We start from the raw sequence: 22,923 nt of genomic DNA on the forward strand, positions 1-22,923 counted from the left end.
TTTTGTACAATTTTAGAGTGAAAAAAAGGAAAGGAGCACCATGCAAAAGTTTAGGCACCCTGAGAGATTTGAGCTCAGAAAACTTTTACCAGGGCCTCACACCTTAATTAGCTTTTGTTAGGGCTATGGCTTGTTCACAGTCATCGTTAGGACAGGCCAGGTGGTGCAAATTTCAAAACTTTATAAATACCCTGACTCCTCAAACCTTGTCCCAACAATCAGCAGCCATGGGCTCCTCTAAGCAGCTGCCTAGCACCCTGAAAATAAAAATAAATGATGCCCACAAAGCAGGAGAAGGCTATAAGAAGATAGCAGAGTGTTTTCAGGTAACCGTTTCCTCAGTTCGTAAGGTAATTAAGAAATGGCAGTTAACAGGAACTGTGGAGGTCAAGCTGAGGTCTGGAAGACCAAGAAAACTTTCAGAGAAAACTGCTCATAGGATTGATAGGGAAATCAAAACCCCTGTTTGACTGCAAAAGACCTTCAGGAAGATTTAGCAGACTCGGGAGTGGTGGTGCACTGTTCTACTGTGCAGTGACACCTGCACAAATATGACCATCATGGAAGAGTCATCAGAAGAAAATCTTTCCTGCGTCCTCAGCACAAAATTCAGCATCAGAAGTTTGCAAAGAACATCTAAGTAAGCCTGATGCATTTTGGAAACAAGATCTGTGGACTGATGAAGTTAAAATAGAACTTTCTGGCCGCAATGAGCAAAGGTATGTTTGGAGAAAAAAGGGTGCAGAATTTCATGACAAGAACACCTCTCCAACTGCTAAGCGCGGGGGTGGGTCGATCATGCTTTGGGCTTGTGTTGCAGCCAGTGACACAGGAAACATCTCACTGGTAGAGGAATGAATGAAATTCAGCAAGTTCTGGAAGCAAACATCACACTGCCTGTAAAAAAGCTGAAGATGAAAAGAAGATGGCTTCTACAACAGGATAATGATCGTAAACACACCTCAAAATCCACAATGGACTACCTCAAGAGGCGTAAGCTGAAGGTTTTGCCCTGGCCCTCACAGTCCCCCGACCTAAACATCATTGAAAATCTGTGGATAGACCTCAAAAGAGCAGTGCATGAAAGGCGGCCCAAAAATCTCACAGAACCAGAAGTGTTTTGCAAGGAAGAATGGGTGAAAATCCCCCAAACAAGAATTGAAAGACTCTTGGCTGGCTGTAGAAAGCGTTTACAAGCTGTGATGCTTGCCAAAGGTGTTGTTACTGAGCACTGACCATGCAGGGTGCCCAAACTTTTGCTTCGGGCCCTTTTCTTGTTATTTTGAAACTGTAAAAAAATGGAAATAAAAAAAGTAATTTTGCTTAAAATATTAAAGAAATGTGACATCTTTAACTTAATGCCTTTTGGAAATCAGGTCATCTTTTACTCGCTTAGCTATTCACAGTAACAGAAATTTTGACCAGGGGTGCCCAAACTTTTGCATGCCACTGTATATATTAAGTAAGTAGTGCAAAAAACAGAAATAAAAAAAAGTAGTGTTCATGGGTTCGATGTCCATCCAGAAATCAGTGGCAGAGGGGAAGAAGCTGTTCCTGAATCATTGAGAGCGTGCCTTCAGGCTCCTGTCCCTCCTTTCTGATGAGAAGGGGGCATGTCCTGGGTTCTTAATGATGGATGACGTCTTTTTGAGGTACTGCTTCTTGAAGGTATCCTGGATACTACAGAGGCTGGTGTTCCTGAAGGAGCTGACTAATTTTACAACTCTCCGTAGCTCACTTCGTTCCTCCCTCCACCCCCCAATACCAGACGGTGATGCTAGTACATCTGTAGAAATTTGCAAGTGTTTTTGGTGAGATGCCAAATCTTCTCAAACTCCTGATGAGATATAGGTGCCGCCTTGCCTTTTTTAAAATTGTAGCCACATCGATATATTGGGTCTCTGAGTTTTATTTTCTTGTGGGCATACTCAATAAATCCAGTAACCGCAATCAAATCAATGAAAGACCGCACAGACAGGGAGACAACTGGTGTGCAAAATACAACAGACTCTACAAATGCAAAAAGAAAGAAAAAAGAGAAATAATAAAACTAAATAAATAAACAACAAATGTCAGGGAGATTTGTTCTGTTTAGACCTCCTTTATTTATTTACTCACCGATAGTCAATCTCCCCATAATCTCAAAAATGAAAGGACAACAAGCCAACCCATCTAGGTTACCTAGCAACTCATCCCACTTTCCAGTGCTCGCCCTATCGGCTTCAATGCCTTGATGATTCAAGTGCTTGTCTATGCAAACAATATTCTGCAACTTCCCTTTGGACTTGGAGGCAGTTCTGGCAGAACTGAGGCGAGGCGAGAGAGTGGGCCCATTGCCAAGAGTGGGAAAGACCCGAGGTTCCATTGATTTAAGCCCCGGACCGAATTGGAGAAGTCAGGTACAGGCCGAAGTGTATCGAAACAACAGAACCCGATCTTTGAACGATGATTTAAACGCTAGGCCGAATTGAGGTGGCAGGGTCCAGGCCCCAAAGCGTATCAAAGCAACCGAACCCGATCTTTGGACGACAATATAAGTGCTAGGCCGAATTGAGGTGGCAGGGTCCAGGCCCCAGAGCGTATCAAAGCAACCGAACCCAATCTTTGGACGACAATATAAGTGCTAGGCCGAATTGAGGTGGCAGGGTCCAGGCCCCAGAGCGTATCAAAGCAACCGAACCCGATCTTTGGATGACAATTTAAGTGCTAGGCCGAATTGAGGTGGCAGGGTCCAGGCCCCAGAGCATATCAAACGACTGAACCCAAAGTTTTGGACGATGATTTAGGCCACGGGCCGGACCGGAAAGGTCAGGGTGTCGGGGTGCCAGGTGGGCGATGGCCCGGTTCTTCAGGCCTGGAGTTCATCAGAGATGTAGCTTCACAGTTCTGAGTATTTAAGGAGAGAGGCACTGAAGGCAGGAGGACTTTCAGCCATGGCAATGGTCCCGTTCAGCTCCGAGTCGGTGTGCAACGCAGCAAGTGTGGATCAAGGAGGTCTTCTTTTTAACATCCTTTACAATTCCTCCACTGGCAACACCAAGAAACCAAATCTCTCCTAAACACTGTAGAATATGGGCTGGGCTCGAAACACTTGCCTTTGTGCTTCTGTCATAGTAAAATAAACTCACCGGTCTAATTAATGTGTGTGAGAGAGATATAGGGTAGGGACGGGTCTGTCCCTGTGTAACACCGGGGTACGGTATCGGTGGGGACGGGTCTGTCCCTGTGTAACACCGGGGTACGGTAACGGTGGGGATGGGTCCGTCCCTGTGTAACACCGGGGTACGGTACCGGTGGGGATGGGTCCGTTGCTGTGTAACACCGGGGTAGGGTACCGGTGGGGACGGGTCTGTCCCTGTGTAACACCGGGGTACAGTAACGGTGGGGATGGGTCCGTCCCTGTGTAACACCGGGGTACGGTACCGGTGGGGATGGATTCGTCACTGTGTAACACTGGGGTACGGTACCAGGGGGGACGGGTCCGTCACTGTGTGACACTGGGGTACGGTACCCGTGGGGACGGGTCCGTCACTGTGTAACACCGGGGTACGGTACCAGTGGGGACGGGTCCGTCAGTGTGTAACACCGGGGTACGGTACCGGTGGGGACGGGTCAGTCAGTGTGTGACACCGGGGTACGGTACCGGTGGGGACGGGTCTGTCAGTGTGTGACACCGGGGTACGGTACCGGTGGGGATGGATTCGTCACTGTGTAACACCGGGGTACGGTACCAGTGGGGACGGGTCCGTCAGTGTGTAACACCGGGGTACGGTACCGGTGGGGACGGGTCCGTCAGTGTGTAACACCGGGGTACGGTACCGGTGGGGACGGGTCCGTCAGTGTGTAACACCGGGGTACGGTACCGGTGGGGACGGGTCTGTCAGTGTGTGACACCGGGGTACGGTACCGGTGGGGACTGGTCCGTCAGTGTGTGACACCGGGGTACGGTACCGGTGGGGACGGGTCTGTCAGTGTGTGACACCGGGGTACGGTACCGGTGGGGACGGGTCTGTCAGTGTGTGACACCGGGGTACGGTACCGGTGGGGACGGGTCTGTCAGTGTGTGACACCGGGGTACGGTACCGGTGGGGACGGGTCTGTCAGTGTGTGACACCGGGGTACGGTACCGGTGGGGACGGGTCTGTCACTGTGTGACACCGGGGTACGGTACCGGTGGGGACGGGTCTGTCAGTGTGTGACACCGGGGTACGGTACCGGTGGGGACGGGTCTGTCACTGTGTGACACCGGGGTACGGTACCGGTGGGGACGGGTCTGTCAGTGTGTGACACCGGGGTACGGTACCAGTGAACCTCAGTCCCCTGGATCGTGGCACACGGGGGGGAATGTTCTGTGTGAAGACTCCGTGCAGCCATCCTGATGCTTTGTGCCTCGTCTCCCCTCAGTTCCCAGAATGTGGCTTTTACGGGCTCTACGACAACATCCTCCTGTTCAGACACAACGTGAACTGCGACAACATCCTCGAGCTGATGAAATCAGAGAGCGATATCCAGGAAGGTGACCTTATCGAAGTCGTCTTGTCAGGTCAGTGCCGATCGCTGCCGTCATCTTCGATTCTCATGTCTGCCTGCAGCATCTCTCTGAACGTCTCAGCCTGCCGCTGCTGGAGTCCTCCTCCATACACTTCCTTTTCATCTCTTCTGCTTTTCTCTCACTTTCCACCTCTTTCTTTCACTTTCCACTGTTCTCTTACTCACTGTCTCTCTCTCATCCTCTCTCTTTCACTCTCATTCTCTCCCTCTCTCCCCTCTCTCACTCTTTCACTCATCCCTTTCTCTTGATTTTTTTCAACCTTTCTCTCTCTCTCTCTCTCCCCCTCAACCCCCCTTTCTTTCTCCCTCACTCCCCCTCATCCCTTCTCTCTCCCTCACCCTCTCTCTTTTTTCTTGCTCACCTCTCTCTCTCTCTCCTCCCCTCTTTCTTTTCCTTCCATCACCCCTCCCACTCACTCTCTCACCTCCTCTCTCTCTCTCATCTCCCTCCACCTCTTTCTCTCTCATCTCTCCCTCTCCCTCACCTCTCCCTCTCCCTCATCTCTCTCTCATCTCTCCCTCTCCCTCACCTCTCCCTCTCCCTCACCTCTCCCTCTCCCTCATCTCTCTCTCATCTCTCCCTCACCTCTCTCTTATCTCTCCCTCCCTCACCTCTCTCTCATCTCTCCCTCCCTCACCTCTTTCTCATCTCTCCCTCACTCTCTCTCATCTCTCCCTCATCTCTCCCTCTCTCTCATCTCTCCCTCTCCCTCACATCTCTCTCACGTCTCCCTCTCCCTCATCTCCCTCTCTCATCTCCCTCTCCCTCACCTCTATCTCATCTCTCCCTCACCTCTCTCTCTCATCTCTCCCTCACCTCTCTCTCTCATCTCTCCCTCTCCTTCACCTCTCTCTCTCATCTCTCCTTCACCTCTCTCTCATCTCTCCCTCACTCTCTCATCTCTCCCTCTCCCTCATCTCTCTCTCATCTCTCCCTCACTTCTCTCTCATCTCTCCCTCACCTCTCTCTCTCTCATCTCTCCCTCACCTCTCTCTCTCATCTCTCTCTCACATCTATCCTTCTCCCTCACCTCTCTCTCTCTCTCTCTCTCATCTCCCTCACCTCTCTCTCTCTCTCTCATCTCCCTCACCTCTCTCTCTCTCTCTCTCATCTATCCCTCACCTGTCTCTCTCTCATCTATCCCTCTCCCTCACCTCTCTCTCATCTCTCCCTCTCCCTCATCTATCCCTCTCCCTCACCTCTCTCTCTCTCTCTCTCACATCTCTCCCTCACCTCTCTCTCCTTCTCCCTCTCTCTCTCTCTCATCTATCCCTCTCCCTCACCTCTCTCTCTCTCATCTCTCCCTCATCTCTCTCTCTCTCATCTATCCCTCTCCCTCCACCTCTCTCTCCCCCACATCCCTTCATCCAGCAGCGAGTGACGTAGGAGTGGCTGTTCTGCTGTACAGTCTGTCTTTCTCACCTTGCCCCTGGTTTTTGAAGCCGTTCTGACTGTGGGTGGGGGCGAATCTCTCGCCTGCCAACAGCTTTGCAGCAGGAAGTCTCTGCTTCCTCTGCCTTGCTCTCTGCAAGCTTCGGTCTCTTCGGGGCTGGGTCTGCGTTTCGGGAATGAGCGCAGGAATCCGGCGGTGGGTGGGGGGGTGGTAAGCACTGCATGCCCATCGACCGCAGTGAACGATGCAAGTCATGCAAGGGGTGTAACAACCTCCACCATCATGAGGTACCTCAAAGCATTCGGCGATTGATTAGATAGATATGTGGATGGGAGGGGTTTGGTGGGCGATGGTCCAGGGGCTGAAGACTAGCTCAGCATGGACTGGATGGGCCGAAGGGCCTGTTACTGTGCTATGTGAATCTAAGCAAAGAGAATGTCAGAAACACAGCAGCCATGTTGCGTTCAACAAGATCCCACAAACTCCGTGGAAAGAGCAGGTAATGGGAGATGTCTCCTTCAACAATGCAGCACTCCCTCCGTACCAAGTAACTGATTAATTGGATGATGGTTCTGGACTCTGGAGTGGGACATGAGCTAGAGGCTTTTGAAGTACGAGAAATATCAGTGGAGACACAATTATTGGAATGCCAAGGACCAAAACCACGTCATTTTACATTTATATAGTGCCTGTTTATACTCTGGGCCTCCTCGGGAACTTGCCTTACAACACAGAAGAGACACTCGGCTGTAATTTGTACTTAGCAAGATCCCACAACCACCAACGGAGATCGATGTTCTTTCGGTGCAAGGCTCAAAATGGAAATCAGAAATAAAACATGGAGGTTAGAAAATATTGAAACTCTCGCCAGGCCGGGCAGCGTCTGCAGAGAGAGGAGCAAAAGGACCTGGGCAGAGTTGTCGAGGCCTCCGCCGGTCAGGGTCAATCCTGGACGTTGCACCCATGCACAAGCTATGGCAGCACGATACGGAGAGCAAGCTGTTGCCCCTCTCCGACATCTGGTGAAGCCAAAGGAACGGCAGAGACCGATGCAGTGATGTCTCAGGAGTTGCAAATCAGCGTTGAACTCAACTTGGACTGCCCTAGGCACTCCAGCTCCGGACTTTTCCCTCCCCGTGAGTGAGTGTAGCCGCAAGGCAGCAGTGACTTGAGGTCAGAGTTTTCCTTCTTTCCAAGATGAGCTGCCAACCACGGCTGACGAGGCCCATCTCCCTAAAGCGACTGGTTTTCAGGTGCCCGTAACCTGCCTTTGCCCCTTCTCCTGTCAGTAGGAATGGTTCCACCAGGCTAAGTAGCGAAGCCACGCGTGAGTTGGACTCGGTTTTCAGGGGCTATTTGAGGCGCGTTTGAGCATTTAATAGGAAGTGGGAGCTTGTCTCCATGATCTAACAGCTATGGTTGACCCTGATTGACAGAAACATCAACTGGGAAAAGTAGAGGAAGTAACTCGAAATTGCAGAGGAAGTGGCGGAAGGGGCAGAGAGGCAGGTGAAGTACCTGTGCCGGTTGAGACAAGCTGAACCATCTCTGATAAGGCCAGATGACATATAGGAGCAGAATTAGGCCATTTGGCCCATCAGGTCTGCTCCACCCTTTCATTACGGCTGGTCCATTTTCCCTCTCAGTCCTCGTCTCCTGCCTTCTCCAGTTACCCCTTCTTACCCTGACCAATCAAGAATCTGTCAACATCTGCCTTAAATATGCCGTGACAGCCTCCACAGCCGCCTGAGGCAACGAATTCCACAGATTCACCACCCTCTGGCTGTAGAAATTCCTCCTCATCTCCGTTGTAAAGGACGCCTCTCTATTCTGATGCCATGTCCTCCGGTCCTAGACTCCCCCACTACAGGAAACTTCCTCTCCACATCCACTCTATCTGTGTCCTCTGGTCCTAGACTCCCCCTCTACAGGAAACATCCTCTCCACATCCACTCTGTCTGTGTCCTCTGGTCCCAGACTCCCCCACTATAGGAAACATCCTCTCCACATCCACTCTATCTGTGTCCTCTGGTCCTACACTCCCCCATTATAGGAAACATCCTCTCCACATCCACTCTATCTGTGTCCTCTGGTCCTAGACTCCCCCACTATAGGAAACATCCTCTCCACATCCACTCTCTCTGTGTCCTCTGGTCCTAGACTCCCCCACTATAGGAAACATCCTCTCCACATCCACTGTATCTGTGTCCTCTGGTCCTAGACTCCCCCACTATAGGAAACATCCTCCCCACATCCACTCTATCTGTGTCCTCTGGTCCTAGACTCCCCCATTATAGGAAACATCCTCTCCACATCCACTCTATCTGTGTCCTCCAGTCCTAGACTCCCCCACTATAGGAAACATCCTCTCCACATCCACTCTATCTGTGTCCTCCGGTCCTAGACTCCCCCACTATAGGAAACATCCTCTCCACATCTACTCTCTCTGTGTCCTCTGGTCCTAGACTCCCCCACTATAGGAGACATCCTCTCCACATCCACTCTATCTGTGTCCTCTGGTCCTGGATTCCCCCACTATAGGAGACATCCTCTCCACATCCACTCTATCTGTGTCCTCTGGTCCTGGACTCCCCCACTATAGGAAACATCCTCTCCACATCCACTCTATCTGTGTCCTCTGCTCCTAGACTCCCCCACTATAGGAAACATCCTCTCCACATCCACTCTATCTGTGTCCTCTGGTCCTAGACTCCCCCACCATAGGAAACATCCTCTCCACATCCACTCTATCTGTGTCCTCTGGTCCTAGACTCCCCCACCATAGGAAACATCCTCTCCACATCCACTCTATCTGTGTCCTCTGATCCTAGACTCCCCCACCACATCCACTCTATCTGTGTCCTCTGGTCCCAGACTCCCCGACTATAGGAAACATCCACTCCACATCCACTCTATCTGTGTCCTCTGGTCCTAGACTCCCCCACTATAGGAAACATCCTCTCCACATCCACTCTCTCTGTGTCCTCTGGTCCCAGACTCCCCCACTATAGGAAACATCCTCTCTACTTTCACTTTATCTGTGTCCTCTGGTCCTAGACTCCCCCACTATAGGAAACATCCTCTCCACATCCACTCTATCTGTGTCCTCTGGTCCTAGACTCCCCCACTATAGGAAACATCCTCTCCACATCCACTCTATCTGTGTCCTCTGGTCCTAGACTCCCCCACTATAGGAGACATCCTCTCCACATCCACTCTATCTGTCTCCTCTGGTCCTAGACTCCCCCACTATAGGAAACATCCTCTCCACATCCACTCTATCTGTGTCCTCTGGTCCTAGACTCCCCCACTATAGGAAACATCCTCTCCACATCCACTCTATCAGGGCCTTTCAACATTCGATAGGTTTCAATGAGGTCACCCCTCTGAATTCCAGTGAGTAGAGGCCCAGGCCCATCAAACACTCTTCATATGACGATCCTTTCGGTCCCAGAATCATTTTTGTGAACTTCCTTTGAACCCTGTCCAACGTCAACACATCCTTTCTTGGATATAGAGCCGAAAGCTGCTCGCAATACCTAGTGAGGCCTCACCAGTGCTTTAAATGGCCTCATCCTTGCTGTAATATACTAGTCCTCTTCAAATGAATGCTAACATCCGATTTGCCTTCCTCAGCACCGACTCAACCTGCAAATTAATCTTTTGAGAATCCTGCACAAGGAGTTTCAGGGAGAGAGCAGATCAGACGAGCGAACTGGGCATCGGGAGGGTGATTAAAACACAAAAATACAAGTGCAGATTCTGTGGATCAAAGAATACGAACACATGGCTGGAAGAACTCAGCAGGCCAGGCAGCATCCGTGAGAAAAGAGTAGCCAACGTTTCGGGCCGAGACCCTTCATCCGGAGGGTCTCTTTGCTGGTGTTATGTGATCCTGTGGGACGTGCCAGTGGATCAGGTTATAATTAACAGACCGAGGAAACCTGGGGTAAAGCACAGACCTCGCATTAGAAATGACTGGATCTGATACGGACACGGAAAAGGAATTGGTTAAAGCTTCCTTTCACAAAGTATGTCAACGATTTGGATGGCAGAATTGATAGCTTTGTGGTCGAGTTTGTGGCCGTTGCAGAGATAAGGGGAGATGCAGGCAGTGTTGAGGAAGCAGTGAAGGACAGACTAGTTGATAGGTCAGAGCAGTGGCAGATGAAATGCGGTGCCGGAAAGTGAATGGCCATGTATTTTTTTTGTGTGAAGGAATAAGCATGTAAACTAGTTTTTTAACTGGGTAGAAAACTCAAAAATCAAAGGTGCGAAGGGGCTTGGGACTGCTCGTGCAAGGTTCCCGAACGGTTAACCTTGAGTCAGTGGTGAGCAACGTAACTGTGATGGCAGCTTTCATTCTGAGAGAACGAGATTGTAAAATCAATACACAACAGACAGTAGGTGCAGGAGTAGGCCATTCGGCCCCTCGAGCCAGCACCACCATTCACTGTGATCATCCACAATCACTACCCCGTTCCTGCCCTCTCCCCATATCCCTTGACTCCGCAATCTTTAAGAGCTCTATCTAACTCTTTCTTGAAAGCATCCAGAGAATTGGCCTCCACTGCCTTCTGGGGCAAAGCATTCCACATATCCACCACTCTCTGGGTGAAAAAGTTTTTCCTCAACTCCATTCTAAATGGCCTACCCCTTATTCTTAAACTGTGGCCTCTGGTTCTGGACTCCCCCCAGGATCGGGAACATCAAGGAAGTGATGCTGAGGCTTTGCAAGGCAGTGGTCGGACTGCACTTGGAGAATTGTGAGCAGTTCTGGGCCCATTCTCCAAGAAAGGATGTGCTGACACTGGAGAGGGTCCGGACCAGGTTCACGAGAATTATTCTGGGAATGAAAGGGTGAATGTATGAGGAGTGTTTGAAGGTTCTGGGTCTGTAGTCTCCAGAGTTTAGGAGAATGAGGGGGAGCTCATTGAAACCAATTAAATGTTGAAAGGCCTGAACAGAGTTGACATGGAAGGAATGTTTCCTACGGTGAGAGAGTCTCGGACCAGAGGCCTCAGCCTCAAAATACAAGAATTCCCTTTAGAGCAGAGATAGGGAGGAATTTCTCTAACATGAGCATTGTTAATCTATGGAATTCATTGCCACAGCTGGCTGTGGAGGCCAAGTCTTTTAGTACCTCTAAAGCAGAGGCAGTTTCTGGATTAGGAAGGGCATCAAAGGGGAGAATGGGGTTGAGAGGGAAATGGATCAGCCATGATGGAATGGCGGAGCAGACTCGATGGGCTGAATGGCCTCATTCTGCTCCTGCGTCTTATGGTCTAAAGATGAAGAGTTGGGAAGTCTGCAGGGTGCCCCGGGTGGCAGATGGTGTTCGACCTTGTTGTGACAGCCGGGTGGATCGGAGAGGGGCTGGACAGTGAAGATGGTGGGCATGGGCCCCTCCATACGTGTGACTGTACCCAAGGCTCAGTTTTGTCTGTCCATTTATAATTATTTGCTCATGTTTGTATTAGCACAGTATGTCTTCTTTTGCACATTGGCTCTTTCTCAATCGACGCGTGTAGTCTTTCACTGTGTTTCTTTGTTGGACTGTGAACGCCCGCAAGGGGTTGACGTGTACGTACTCTGTGAATTTTGACAGGTTGGCAGTTCAGGTGAGTAGGGACATTGGGTGGGACAGTGAGTTTGACCGGTAGAGCACGTCCGGGACTGGGATGTGCTGTCTTAAGAATAACATCCAATCTAGAGGTTTTATACTCTCAAGCAGGCCGAGTATATTACAGCCTGTTCCGCCTGTCAAGCTTTTAAAGTTTTCACTTACTTTATTAAGATACAGCACGGAGTAGGCTCTTCGAACTGTGCTGCTCAGACACTTCACGATGACCAATTAACCTGCCAGCCGGGACGTCTCTGGACTGTGGGAGGGAACCCACGCGGTCACGGAGAGCATGTACAAGCTCCTCACAGGCAGGGTAACTCATACCCTGTGAAGAATACCCCTCCTCTGGACAGACCTACCACGCAAACACCTTTAATCTGACAAAGTGGAGGCAGCTTTACTCTTCATCAGCCCCACGTGTTCCTCACTGGCGTCTCTGCTCATTAATCAGCTCCCCTGGACAAAGGTTGGTTGTCTTGAGAACAAAACTTTCCATAAGGCTGGAAGACAAAGGAATAGAATTAGGCCATTCAGCCCATCGAGCCTGCTCCAGCATTTCATCATGGCTGATTTATTATCCCCCTCAATCCCATCCTCCTGCCTTCTCCCCATAATGTTTGATGCCCTGACTAATCAAGGATCTATCAACCTCCGGTTAAGTATACCCAATATCTTGACCTTACACAGCCTTCTGTGGCAATGAATTCCACAGATTCACCACCCTCTAGCTAAGGAAATTCCTTCTCGTTTCTGCTCCAAATGGATGCCCTTGTATTCTGAGGCTGTGACCTCTGTTCTGAGACTCCCCCACTATAGGATACACCTTCTCCATGTCCAGAACTTACAATACTCAATGAGGTCCTTCCTCATTTGTCTAAGCTCCATTCGGTTGTGACATGTGGCCCGTCTGACTCGGACTAACGCCAAACGATTTAAAAACCTTTTTCTTTCCTTTCGTCGGTCTCCCGTGTTCAGTGTGGTTGCATCAATTGGGGGCCTCTTTACGCGCGGGTTTGAGTGCCTGAAGTGTCGCAGTTCCTCCCACTTGGTGCTGTGGGTGACCGTAATGGCACCTGCATTTTGGGTCGAGGGAGCCAGGGACGCGCCTTGTATGGTGACACTTGCAGGCTGCCGCCCCCAGCGCATCCTCAGCTGTTGTTAACGCCAACAACGCATTTTACTGCATGTGGCCGCGTACATGCGATAGGTGAATCACATGGTGACGTAGTGGTTAGGGTAACACTATTACAGCACCAGAGTCCTGGGTTCAATTCCCGCCATTGCTGTAAGGAGTTTCTACCGCGCTGGCTTCCTCCGGATGCTCCGGTTTCCTCTCCCCACGCAGTCCAAGGATCTGCGGGTGAGTCGTGAGCACGTTATGTTGGCGGAAGCACGGTGATTCTTGCAGGCTGCCCCCAGCACGTTCTCGGGCGCCAACGACTCATGTTGCTGTACAGCCATCATCAGCATTATGAGTCATGTTGTGTGACATCATCATAATGTGCCGAGTTGTATGACGTGGGCGATCGTGGTCTTTCCGTGACCATGATTGTTCTTGGTAAATTTTTCTACAGAAGTGGTTTGCCGTTGCCTTCTTCTGGAGTCAGTGTCTTTACAAGACGGGTGACCCCAGCCATTATCAATACTCTTCAGAGATTGTCTACCTGATGTTAGTGGTCACATAACCAGGACTTGTGATCTGCACCGGCTGCTCGTACGACCGTCCACCACCTGCTCTCATGGCTTCACGTGACCCTGATCGGGGGCTAAGCAGGTGCTACACCTTGCCCAAGGGTGACCCGCAGGCTAGCGGCGGGAAGGAGCACCTTACGTGTACCATACGTGTGACAAGTAAGGCTAAAGCTGATTATAGAATTTGGGAGAGGAAAACCAGAGATCTGTGAGCCAGTCCCCATCAGTAGATCAGAGGTGGAGAGGGTTAGCAACTGTAAGTTCCTAGTGTGACTATTTCAAGGCCTGGCCTAGGCCCAGCACGCGTGTAATTGGGAAGGACTCTTTATCTCACTTTCTCGTTATTTACTACTATTTATTTATATTTGCATTTGCACAGTTTGTTGTCTTCTGCACTCTTTCATTGATCAGGATCGGAATCAGGTTTATTATCACCGGCATGTGTTGTGAAATTTGTTCACTTAGCAGCAGCAGTTCAATGCATTACATGATATAGAAGAAGAATAAGTAAGCAACTAAATAAATAAGTTGATCAATCAATTAATTACAGTCAGTTAAGTTAAATAGTTAAATTATAAACGGTGCAAAAGCAGGAGTATTATAGAAAAAGTGAGGTAGTGGGTTCAATGTTCATTCAGAAATCGGATGGCAGAGGGGAAGAAGCTGTTCCTGAATCGCTGAGTGTGTGTCTTCAGGCTCCTGTACCTCCTCCCTGATGGCAGAGGGGAAGAAGCTGTTCCTGAATCGCTGAGTGTGTGTCTTCAGGCTCCTGTACCTCCTCCCTGATGGTAGCAATGAGAGGAGATGTCCTGGGTGGTGGGGGTCCTTAATGATGGACGCTGCCTTTCTGAGGCCCTGCTCACTGAAGGTGTCTTGGAGTACCCAAGATGGAGCTGACTAATTTCACAACTTTCTGCAGCTTCTTTCGGTCCTGGGATGTACCCCCTCCCCCGCCCCCACCTTCGCCCCAGACCAGACAGTAATGCAGCCTGTCAGAATGCTCTCCACGGTACAACTATGGGTGTATTTTAGTTGACAGACCAATTCTTCTCAAACTCCTAATGAAATCTAGCCGCTGTCTTGCCTTTTTTATAACTGCATCGATATGTTGGGACCAGGTTAGATCCTCAGATATCCTGACACCCAGGAACTTGAAACTGCTCACTCTCTCCACCTCTGATCTCTCTGTGAGGACTGGTATGTGTTCCTTCATCTTACCCTTCCTGAAGTCCACAATCAGCTCTTTCATCTTACTGACGTTGAGTGCCGGGTTGTTGCTGTGACACCACTCCACTAGTTGGCATATCTCACTCCTGTACGCCCTCTCGACTTCACCTGAGATACTACCAACAATGGTTGTATCGTCACAAGACTTATAGATGGTAATTGAGCTATACCGAGCCACACAGTCATGGGTGTAGAGAGTAGAACAGTGGGCTAAGCACATACCCCTGTGGTGCGCCAGTGTTGATTGTCAGCGAGGAGGATATGTTATCACCAATCCACACAGATTGGGGTCTTCCGGTTAGGAAGTCGAAGATCCAATTGCAGAGGGAGGAACAGAGGCCCAGGTTCTGCAACTTATTGATCAGGTTATTTTATGCTGTTGCAGTTACTATCCTATAGATTTGCAGAGTATGCCCACAGGAAAATGAATCTCAGGGTTGTATATGCTGACACGTATGTATTCTGATAATAAAATTTACTTTGACCTTTGAACTTTAATGTTAATAGTCTTGGAGAAATTATATCAGAGTACCTGGGCTGCAAGTCGATCCGTAAGAATTTTTCTGTTTCCTTTTAAACACAGTGGAGTCAGAATCCAGTTTTTATTGCGGGCGTACAGAGTCATAGAGCAATGCAGGCCATTTAGCCAACCAGTCCATTCTGACCACCCAGCTAGTCCCAATTTCCGGTGTTTGGCCCAAATGCCTCCAAGCCCCGCCCATCCATGTATCTCTCGTCAATTGCTTCTGATATATATCTACCGGAACCACTTCCTCTGGCAGCTGGTTCCACCATCCTCTGTGTGAAAGTCTTGCACATCCTTCCCCACTGACCGCCTGGATTTGTACTTCCTTACTCTAGGGACAGGTCTCTTGCCATCCGCCGTATCTATGTCACTAATGGTTTTCGTGTGTTTATTAAATGATGCCTCAAAGAGGCAGTGTCTGTTATTAAGGGCCCCATCACCCAGGTCACTGTTACCATTGGAGAGAAGGTACAGGATATTTCTCTCTCTCTCTCTCTCTCTCTCTCTCTCTCTCTCTCTCTCTCTCTCCCTGCCCCTCCCCTCCCCCAACCTTTCCTTTTTCTCTCTCTCTCTCTCCCCCTCTCTCCATCCTCTCTCTTCCTCGCTTTCTCTCCCTCCCCCTCTCCCCTTCTCCTCCCTCTCTCTCCCTTCCCTCTCTCTTTTCCTCCCTCTCTCCCCCTTCCCTGTCCCTCTCTCTCCCCCTCTCCCTCCTTCTCTCCCTCCCCTTCCCTCCCCCCTCTCCGTACCCCTCCCCTCCCCCAACCCTTCCTTTTTCTCTCTCTCTCCCCCCCCTCCTCTGTCTCTCTTCCTCTCCTTTTCTCCTCCCTCGCTCTCTTTTCCTCCCTCTCTCCCCTTCCCTGTCCCTCTCTCTCCCTCCCCCTCACTTCTCTCCCTGCTCCCCTCTCCCTCTTCCTCTCTCACTCCCCCTCTCTCTCTCACCCTCTCTCCCTCCCCATCCCCTCTCTCTCACCCTCTCTCTGTCTCCCTCTCTCCCTCTTCCTCCTCTCCTCCCTCTCTCCATCCGCACTCTCACAAAACACATGTAGCTGGCCTGTAGCGGGCGATGAAGGGTTTTCTCGCCAGAGTTTTCCGCACACCATCCGCAGCTGATTCACTTCCTAAGTGAAGCTGGAAGAAGTCAAGTTTCCAAATATCACTCAACTTCCTCCCACTTGCAAACTCTCCAGCAACTTTTGCATGGAGACAATACTCGCAGGTGACACCAGTTTCTGTACCGTGCACAAATACCTTGTGCACTAGATGTGTGCGTGCACAAACGTGCACGCTTCAGAGGGATCATTGCCATCTGCCATCCGATTTCTAAATGGACGCCGAACCCATGGACTCTGCGGCGCCTCCTTTTATTATTTCTGTTGTCAGAATCAGGTTTAATATCACCGGCAGAGGTTGTGAAATTTGTTAACTTCGCGGCAGCGGCACAATGCAATAGATTATAAATATAGAAAAAAATAAGTAAATCAAATACAGTAAATAAGTAAAATTGAAAATATTGCAAAAACGGAAATAATAACAGTGAGGTAGTTCACTGTCCATATAGAAATCAGACGGCAGAGGGGAAGAAGCTGTTCCTGAATCGTTGAGTGTGTGTCTTCAGGCTCCTGTACCCCCTCCCTGATGGCAGAGGGGAAGAAGCTGTTCCTGAATCGTTGAGTGTGTGTCTTCAGGCTCCTGTACCTCCTCCCTGATGGCAGAGGGGAAGAAGCTGTTCCTGAATCATTGAATGTGTGTCTTCAGGCTCCTGTACCTCCTCCCTGATGGCAGAGAGGAAGAAGCTGTTCCTGAATCGCTGAGTGTGTGTCTTCGGGCTCCTGTACCTCCTCCCTGATGGCAGAGGGGAAGAAGCTGTTCCTGAATCGCTGAGTGTGTGTCTTCAGGCTTCTGTACCTCCTCCCTGATGGTAACAGTGAGAAAAGGGCATGCAGTCCTTAATGATGGACGCTGCCTTTCTGAGACACCGCTCCCTGAAGGAGCGTATACGTATAAGGTGTTCCTTCCCTCTGCTAGTCTGCAGGTCGCCCTTAGGTCACCTCAGTGACTCTATAAACCCCAGACAGTTGTATCTGCTCTCCCTCTGACCCTATACGCCAACATGCTCTCAGTGCGTAACCACGTTAACCGTCTTCATCTCTTTACCCGTAGGCGCCGCCACCTTTGAGGATTTTCAGATCCGGCCGCACGCCTTGAACGTACACTCGTACCGTGCCCCGGCGTTCTGCGACCACTGCGGCGAGATGCTCTTCGGCCTGGTGAGACAGGGGCTGAAGTGCGACGGTAAGAGTTTCTCCGGGTCCCTGGAAACGGCTTGCTTCCTTGCTCGGGGCTGCTGGCTGAACCTCAGTCAGTGAGGAGGACACGGCTTTGCAGAACGTGGGGTTCCAACCCCGGCAAAGTCTGAAGAATTCAGTTCTCTATGGGACTGTGAACAGTGATCGGGGGCTGTTCCCTTCCCCAGAGTGAGAAATAGCATGGGTTGGGCAAAGGGGAAATCTCCCTCTACAATACCCTGGGAGTGTGTGATGGGACAGTGTAGAGGGAGCTTCACTCTGTATCTAACCCGTGCTGTCCCTGTCCTGGGAGTGTGTGATGGGACAGTGTAGAGGGAGCTTCACTCTGTATCTAACCCGTGCTGTCCCTGTCCTGGGAGTGTGTGATGGGACAGTGTAGAGGGAGCTTCACTCTGTATCTAACCCGTGCTGTCCCTGTCCTGGGAGTGTGTGATGGGACAGTGTAGAGGGAGCTTTACTCTGTATCTAACCCGTGCTGTCCCTGTCCTGGGAGTGTGTGATGGGACAGTGTAGAGGGAGCTTCACTCTGTATCTAACCCGTGCTGTCCCTGTCCTGGGAGTGTGTGATGGGACAGTGTAGAGGGAGCTTCACTCTGTATCTAACCCGTGCTGTCCCTGTCCTGGGAGTGTGTGATGGGACAGTGTAGAGGGAGCTTCACTCTGTATCTAACCCGTGCTGTCCCTGTCCTGGGACTGTGTGATGGGACAGTGTGGAGGGAGCTTCACTCTGTATCTAACCCGTGCTATCCCTGTCCTGGGACTGTGTGATGGGACAGTGTAGAGGGAGCTTCACTCTGTATCTAACCCGTGCTGTCCCTGTCCTGGGAGTGTGTGATGGGACAGTGTAGAGGGAGCTTCACTCTGTATCTAACCCGTGCTGTCCCTGTCCTGGGAGTGTGTGATGGGACAGTGTAGAGGGAGATTCACTCTGTATCTAACCCGTGCTGTCCCTGTCCTGGGACTGTGTGATGGGACAGTGTGGAGGGAGCTTCACTCTGTATCTAACCCGTGCTGTCCCTGTCCTGGGAGTGTGTGATGGGACAGTGTAGAGGGAGCTTCACTCTGTATCTAACCTGTGCTGTCCCTGTCCTGGGACTGTGTGATGGGACAGTGTAGAGGGAGCTTCACCCTGTATCTAACCCGTGCTGTCCCTGTCCTGGGACTGTGTGATGGGACAGTGTAGAGGGAGCTTCACTCTGTATCTAACCCGTGCTGTCCCTGTCCTGGGAGTGTGTGATGGGACAGTGTAGAGGGAGCTTCACTCTGTATCTAACCCGTGCTGTCCCTGTCCTGGGAGTGTGTGATGGGACAGTGTAGAGGGAGATTCACTCTGTATCTAACCATTGCTGTCCCTGTCCTGGGAGTGTGTGATGGGACAGTGTAGAGGGAGCTTCACTCTGTATCTAACCCGTGCTGTCCCTGTCCTGGGAGTGTGTGATGGGACAGTGTAGAGGGAGATTCACTCTGTATCTAACCCGTGCTGTCCCTGTCCTGGGAGTGTGTGATAGGACAGTGTAGAGGGAGCTTCACTCTGTAGGTTAGCTGTGCTGACCTTTTCTTATGCAAGAAAACACCTTGTCCACTTTCTGATCCAGCTGCGCCCCTTTCCCTCACCTTCCTGTCTCCCAGTCACAGTCACTGAATACAGTGTGGGTCGGTGTGGTCACCGGCCCCATCTGCTGGCCGACTGTGATACTGCAGAACAAAACCATCTTTTCCAAAATCCAAGCCAAGTTTATTGTCATATGCGAAAGGACTTGTGTGCACAGGCGGAATGAAAAATTTACTTGCAGCAGCATAACAGGAAGATAGTATCAGATAAAAATTAAATCAACTCCTTAGAAAGAGGTGTCATAGGATCAGAATATGTAGAATTTAGAAACTGCAAGTGTGAAAAGACCCTGACGGGAGATACCTTCAAGCTCTGAACAGCAGATAGAATGTGGAATATAAACTACCACCGGAGATAGAAGCAGGATGTAACTGAGGCAATGTGGTTGTAATCACGGGGTATTTCAATATGCAGGTAGATTGGGAAAATCAGGTTGGTGCTGGACCCCGAGAAAGAGGATTTGTGGAACGCCTAGCAGAGAGCTTTCTGAAGCAGCTTGTGGTTAATCCCACTGGGGAAAAGGTTGTGTGTGGTGTAATGAACCGGATTTCTTTAGGGAGCTGAGGGTGAAGGAACTCTCAGGAGGCAGTGACGATAGTCTGACAGAGGTCACCCTGTAGTTTGAAAGGGAGCAGATGTATTAGTATTACAGAGGGATAAGGGGATTTACAGAGGCACGAGAGAGGATCTGGCCAAAGATGATTGGAAGGGGACATTTGCATGAATGATGCCAGAACTACAATGGCTGGAGTTCCTGGGTGCGGTTCAGAATGAAGGAGTATTCTAAAGGGTGGATGAGACGTCCATGGATGACAAGGGAAGTCAAAGACAGTGTAAAAGCAAAAGAAGGGGCATGTAATATGGCAAAAATCAGAGGATCGGGAAGCTTTTCAAAACCAGCAGAAGACAACCAAATAGCAATAAGCAGAAAAAGGATGAAATGTGAAAGTAAGCCGGCGAATAATATCGAAGAGGATACTAACATCTCGGTTTTAGTTTTTCACAATTTTCCCTGTGTTTTTGGAGGGGGGTTGTACTGTGGGGAAAAAGGAGCACGTGATTCACAAATAAAAATTCTCAGTTAACTTGATGAAAATCCCTGGTTGTAATACTCATTTATGTGAACAAAGGGTCGGGGCTGAATAATTTCCCAAGCCACTGTACGTCATGGTATCTGCTGTTTTGTGAGGCCAGTACAGTGTAATACATCAAAAAAGTTCAGAGCTCCAATAAGAAATATTTTAAACAATAGTGCAAAAAGAGAGTAAAATAGTGAGGTCACTGCGCCTGAACAATATTAGAACTAGTAAATAAACTTGACCCGTCAGAAATTGGTGGGGCTGCTTCATCGAGTACTTTTGCACTACTACCAAAACCGGAGCTTCTCAGATTCCATACATTTAAATTCCCATTCCCACACGCCAGTCCACGGCCTCCACTTGTGCCACAATGAGGCCACCCTCAGGTTGGAAGATCGTATTCTGTCCAGGTAGCCTCCAGCATGAAAGCATGGATATTGATTTCTGCTCCCAGTGAACAAAAACTGCCCCCTCCCTCCTCGATTTCCCACTCTGACCTTTCACTTCTTCTCACCTGCCTATCACTTCCCCCTGGGCCCCCTCCTCCTTCCCTTTCTCTGACTGTCCACTCTCCCGTCCTATCAGATTCCTTCTGCTCCAGCCCACCTGGCTTCACCTATCGCATTCCAGCTAGCCCCCTTCCCCTCCTCCCCATCTTTTTTATTCTGACTTCTCCCTCCTTTCTCCCTCCCAGTCCTGAAGAAGGATCTCGGCCCAAAACATCGACTGTTCATCCATTTCCCTGGAGGCTGTCTGGCCTGCCGACTTCCTCCAGCATTCTGTGGATTTCCACCTTCTGCAGATTTTCTCGTGTTTGAAATAACCTCTGTGATTACTTTCCATCACGAGCTCCCTGCCCCGTCCTCTGTGCAGTCTTGGACAGCTTGGATATTGCTACGAAGCTGCGAGGCAATATCCACAACGCGAATAACATAGACGCGAGACATTCTGCAGATTCTGGAAACCCTGAGCAACACGCAACACATAACACACACACACACACACACACTCTCTCTCGCTCTCTCTCTCTCTCTCTCTCTCTCTCTCTCTCTCTCTCTCTCTCTCTCTCTCTTCCCACTCTCCCTCTCTCTCTTCCCCCTCACTCCCCCCCTCTCTCTTCCCACTCTCCCTCTCTCTCCCCCTCTCTCTCTCTTCCCCCTCTCTCTCTTCCCCCCTCTCTCTCTCCCCCTGTCTCTCTCTCTTCCCCCTCTCTCTCTCTCTTCCCCCTCTCCCCCTCTCTCTCTTCCCCCTCTCCCTCTCTCTCTCTTCCCCCCTCTCCCTCTCTCTCTCTCTCTCTCTCTCTCTCTCTCTCTCTCTCTCTCTCTCTCTCTCTCTCTCTCTCTCTTCCCCCCTCACTCTCTCTCTCTCCCTCTTCCCCCCTTTCCCCCCTCCCCAGGTTGAGCAGCATCCAGGGATAAACTGTTGACATTTTGGGCCAAAACCTTTCATCAGGACTGATCTCAGGAATCCTGATGAAGGGTCTTGGACCTAAATGTTGACTAGAACATAATACAGTACGGTACAGGCCCTTCAGCCCACAATATTTCAACTACTCCACAGATGCTGCCTGACCTGCCGAGTTCCTCCAGCATTTTGTGCATGCGTGCGCCTTTTCATCTTGAATCCATTATTAATACGTTTTTCTTTTCACCAATCTTTAAAACAGGATGTGGGTTGAACTATCACAAGAGGTGTGCCTTCAGTATTCCAAACAACTGCAGCGGAGCCAGGAAGAGGAGGCTGTCCAACACCTCGCTGTCTGGGTCCATAGCATCGCGGTTGTCCACTACAGAGACCTTGCTCGCATCCCCCATCGACGGACAGTCGGTAAACGACCCACTGTATTGATTCTGTTCTGTCTCTGGCAATGACCAGCAGATGGAGGATGTAATATTGATTTAGGGATACAGCGTGGGTGGACCCATCTGACCCAGTGAGCCAGATGCCACTCAGCACCCCACCCGTTTGACACTAGCCTGATCACGGGGCAACTTACAGTGACCAGCTTGGCTACTAGCCGTTACGTCTTTGGACTGTGGGAGGAAACCACAGCACCCAGAGGAAATCCCACATGGACACTGGGAGAACGTACAAACTCCTTCCAACGGGCACTGGAATTGAACTCCAATTCCCCAAGCTGCCGTAGTGACACGCTAACTGCTACGCTACTGTTTTCAGAGTTCCAGTATCCCTGGAATTCTTTTATCTACGCTAAGAAATGACAGAGCAGACTTGATGGGCTGAATGGCCTAGTTCTGCTCCTATGTCTCGTGGTCTTATATATGGTGAGAGGGCAGGTGTACGGGGTTGAATGGGATTCGGGATCAGCCATGATGAAATGGTGGAGCAGACTCGATGGGCTGAATGGCCGGATCCTATGTCTTGTGCTCCTATGATCTTAAAGGAATCTTCTTGTGTTGAATCTTCTTGCAGGTCAGGAAGAGGAAAGTGTGTGCTTCATGTGGAGTGTGGGTGTTGGGTCGGACAGAGTGCGAAGATGAGAGAGAGAATTAGAATCTGGTCAAATATCACCGGCATTGCTGTGAAATCTGTCGTTTTGCACAATCAGTACACTGCAGTACATAATAATGAAAAACTTTACATTTTTGGTAATAAGTACATCAGCCACTGGATGTTTTTTGTTATTTTTTTGTCATTCTCCGTAAACTTGGTAAACTGTTGTGTGTGAAAATCCCGGGAGATCAGCAGTTTCTGAGATACTCAAGCCACCCCATCTGGCGCCAACAATCATTCCACGGTCAAAGCCACTTAGATCGCATTTCTTCCCCATTCTGATGTTTGGTCTGAACAACAACTGAACCTCTTGACCATGTCTGCATGCTTTCATGCATCGAGTTGCTGCCACCTGATTGGCTGATTAGATATTTGCATTAACAAGCAGGTGTACCT

The 22,923-nt window shown here is 50.0% G+C and overlaps 1 protein-coding gene across 1 annotated transcript in view; it reads left to right on the plus strand.

Moving 5' to 3' along the window:
- Nucleotides 1-22,923, plus strand: part of prkd2 (protein kinase D2) — a 131,008-nt gene that overhangs the window by 72,714 nt on the left and 35,371 nt on the right. The window contains exons 2-4 of the mRNA XM_059950948.1: nucleotides 4,405-4,543; nucleotides 17,177-17,308; nucleotides 21,680-21,840. Coding sequence (XP_059806931.1) covers nucleotides 4,405-4,543; nucleotides 17,177-17,308; nucleotides 21,680-21,840 — 432 coding nt within the window. The remainder of the gene's footprint in view (nucleotides 1-4,404; nucleotides 4,544-17,176; nucleotides 17,309-21,679; nucleotides 21,841-22,923) is intronic.

The sequence above is a fragment of the Hypanus sabinus genome, chromosome 26, assembly GCF_030144855.1.
Source record: "Hypanus sabinus isolate sHypSab1 chromosome 26, sHypSab1.hap1, whole genome shotgun sequence".
Taxonomy (NCBI): Eukaryota; Metazoa; Chordata; class Chondrichthyes; order Myliobatiformes; family Dasyatidae; genus Hypanus; species Hypanus sabinus.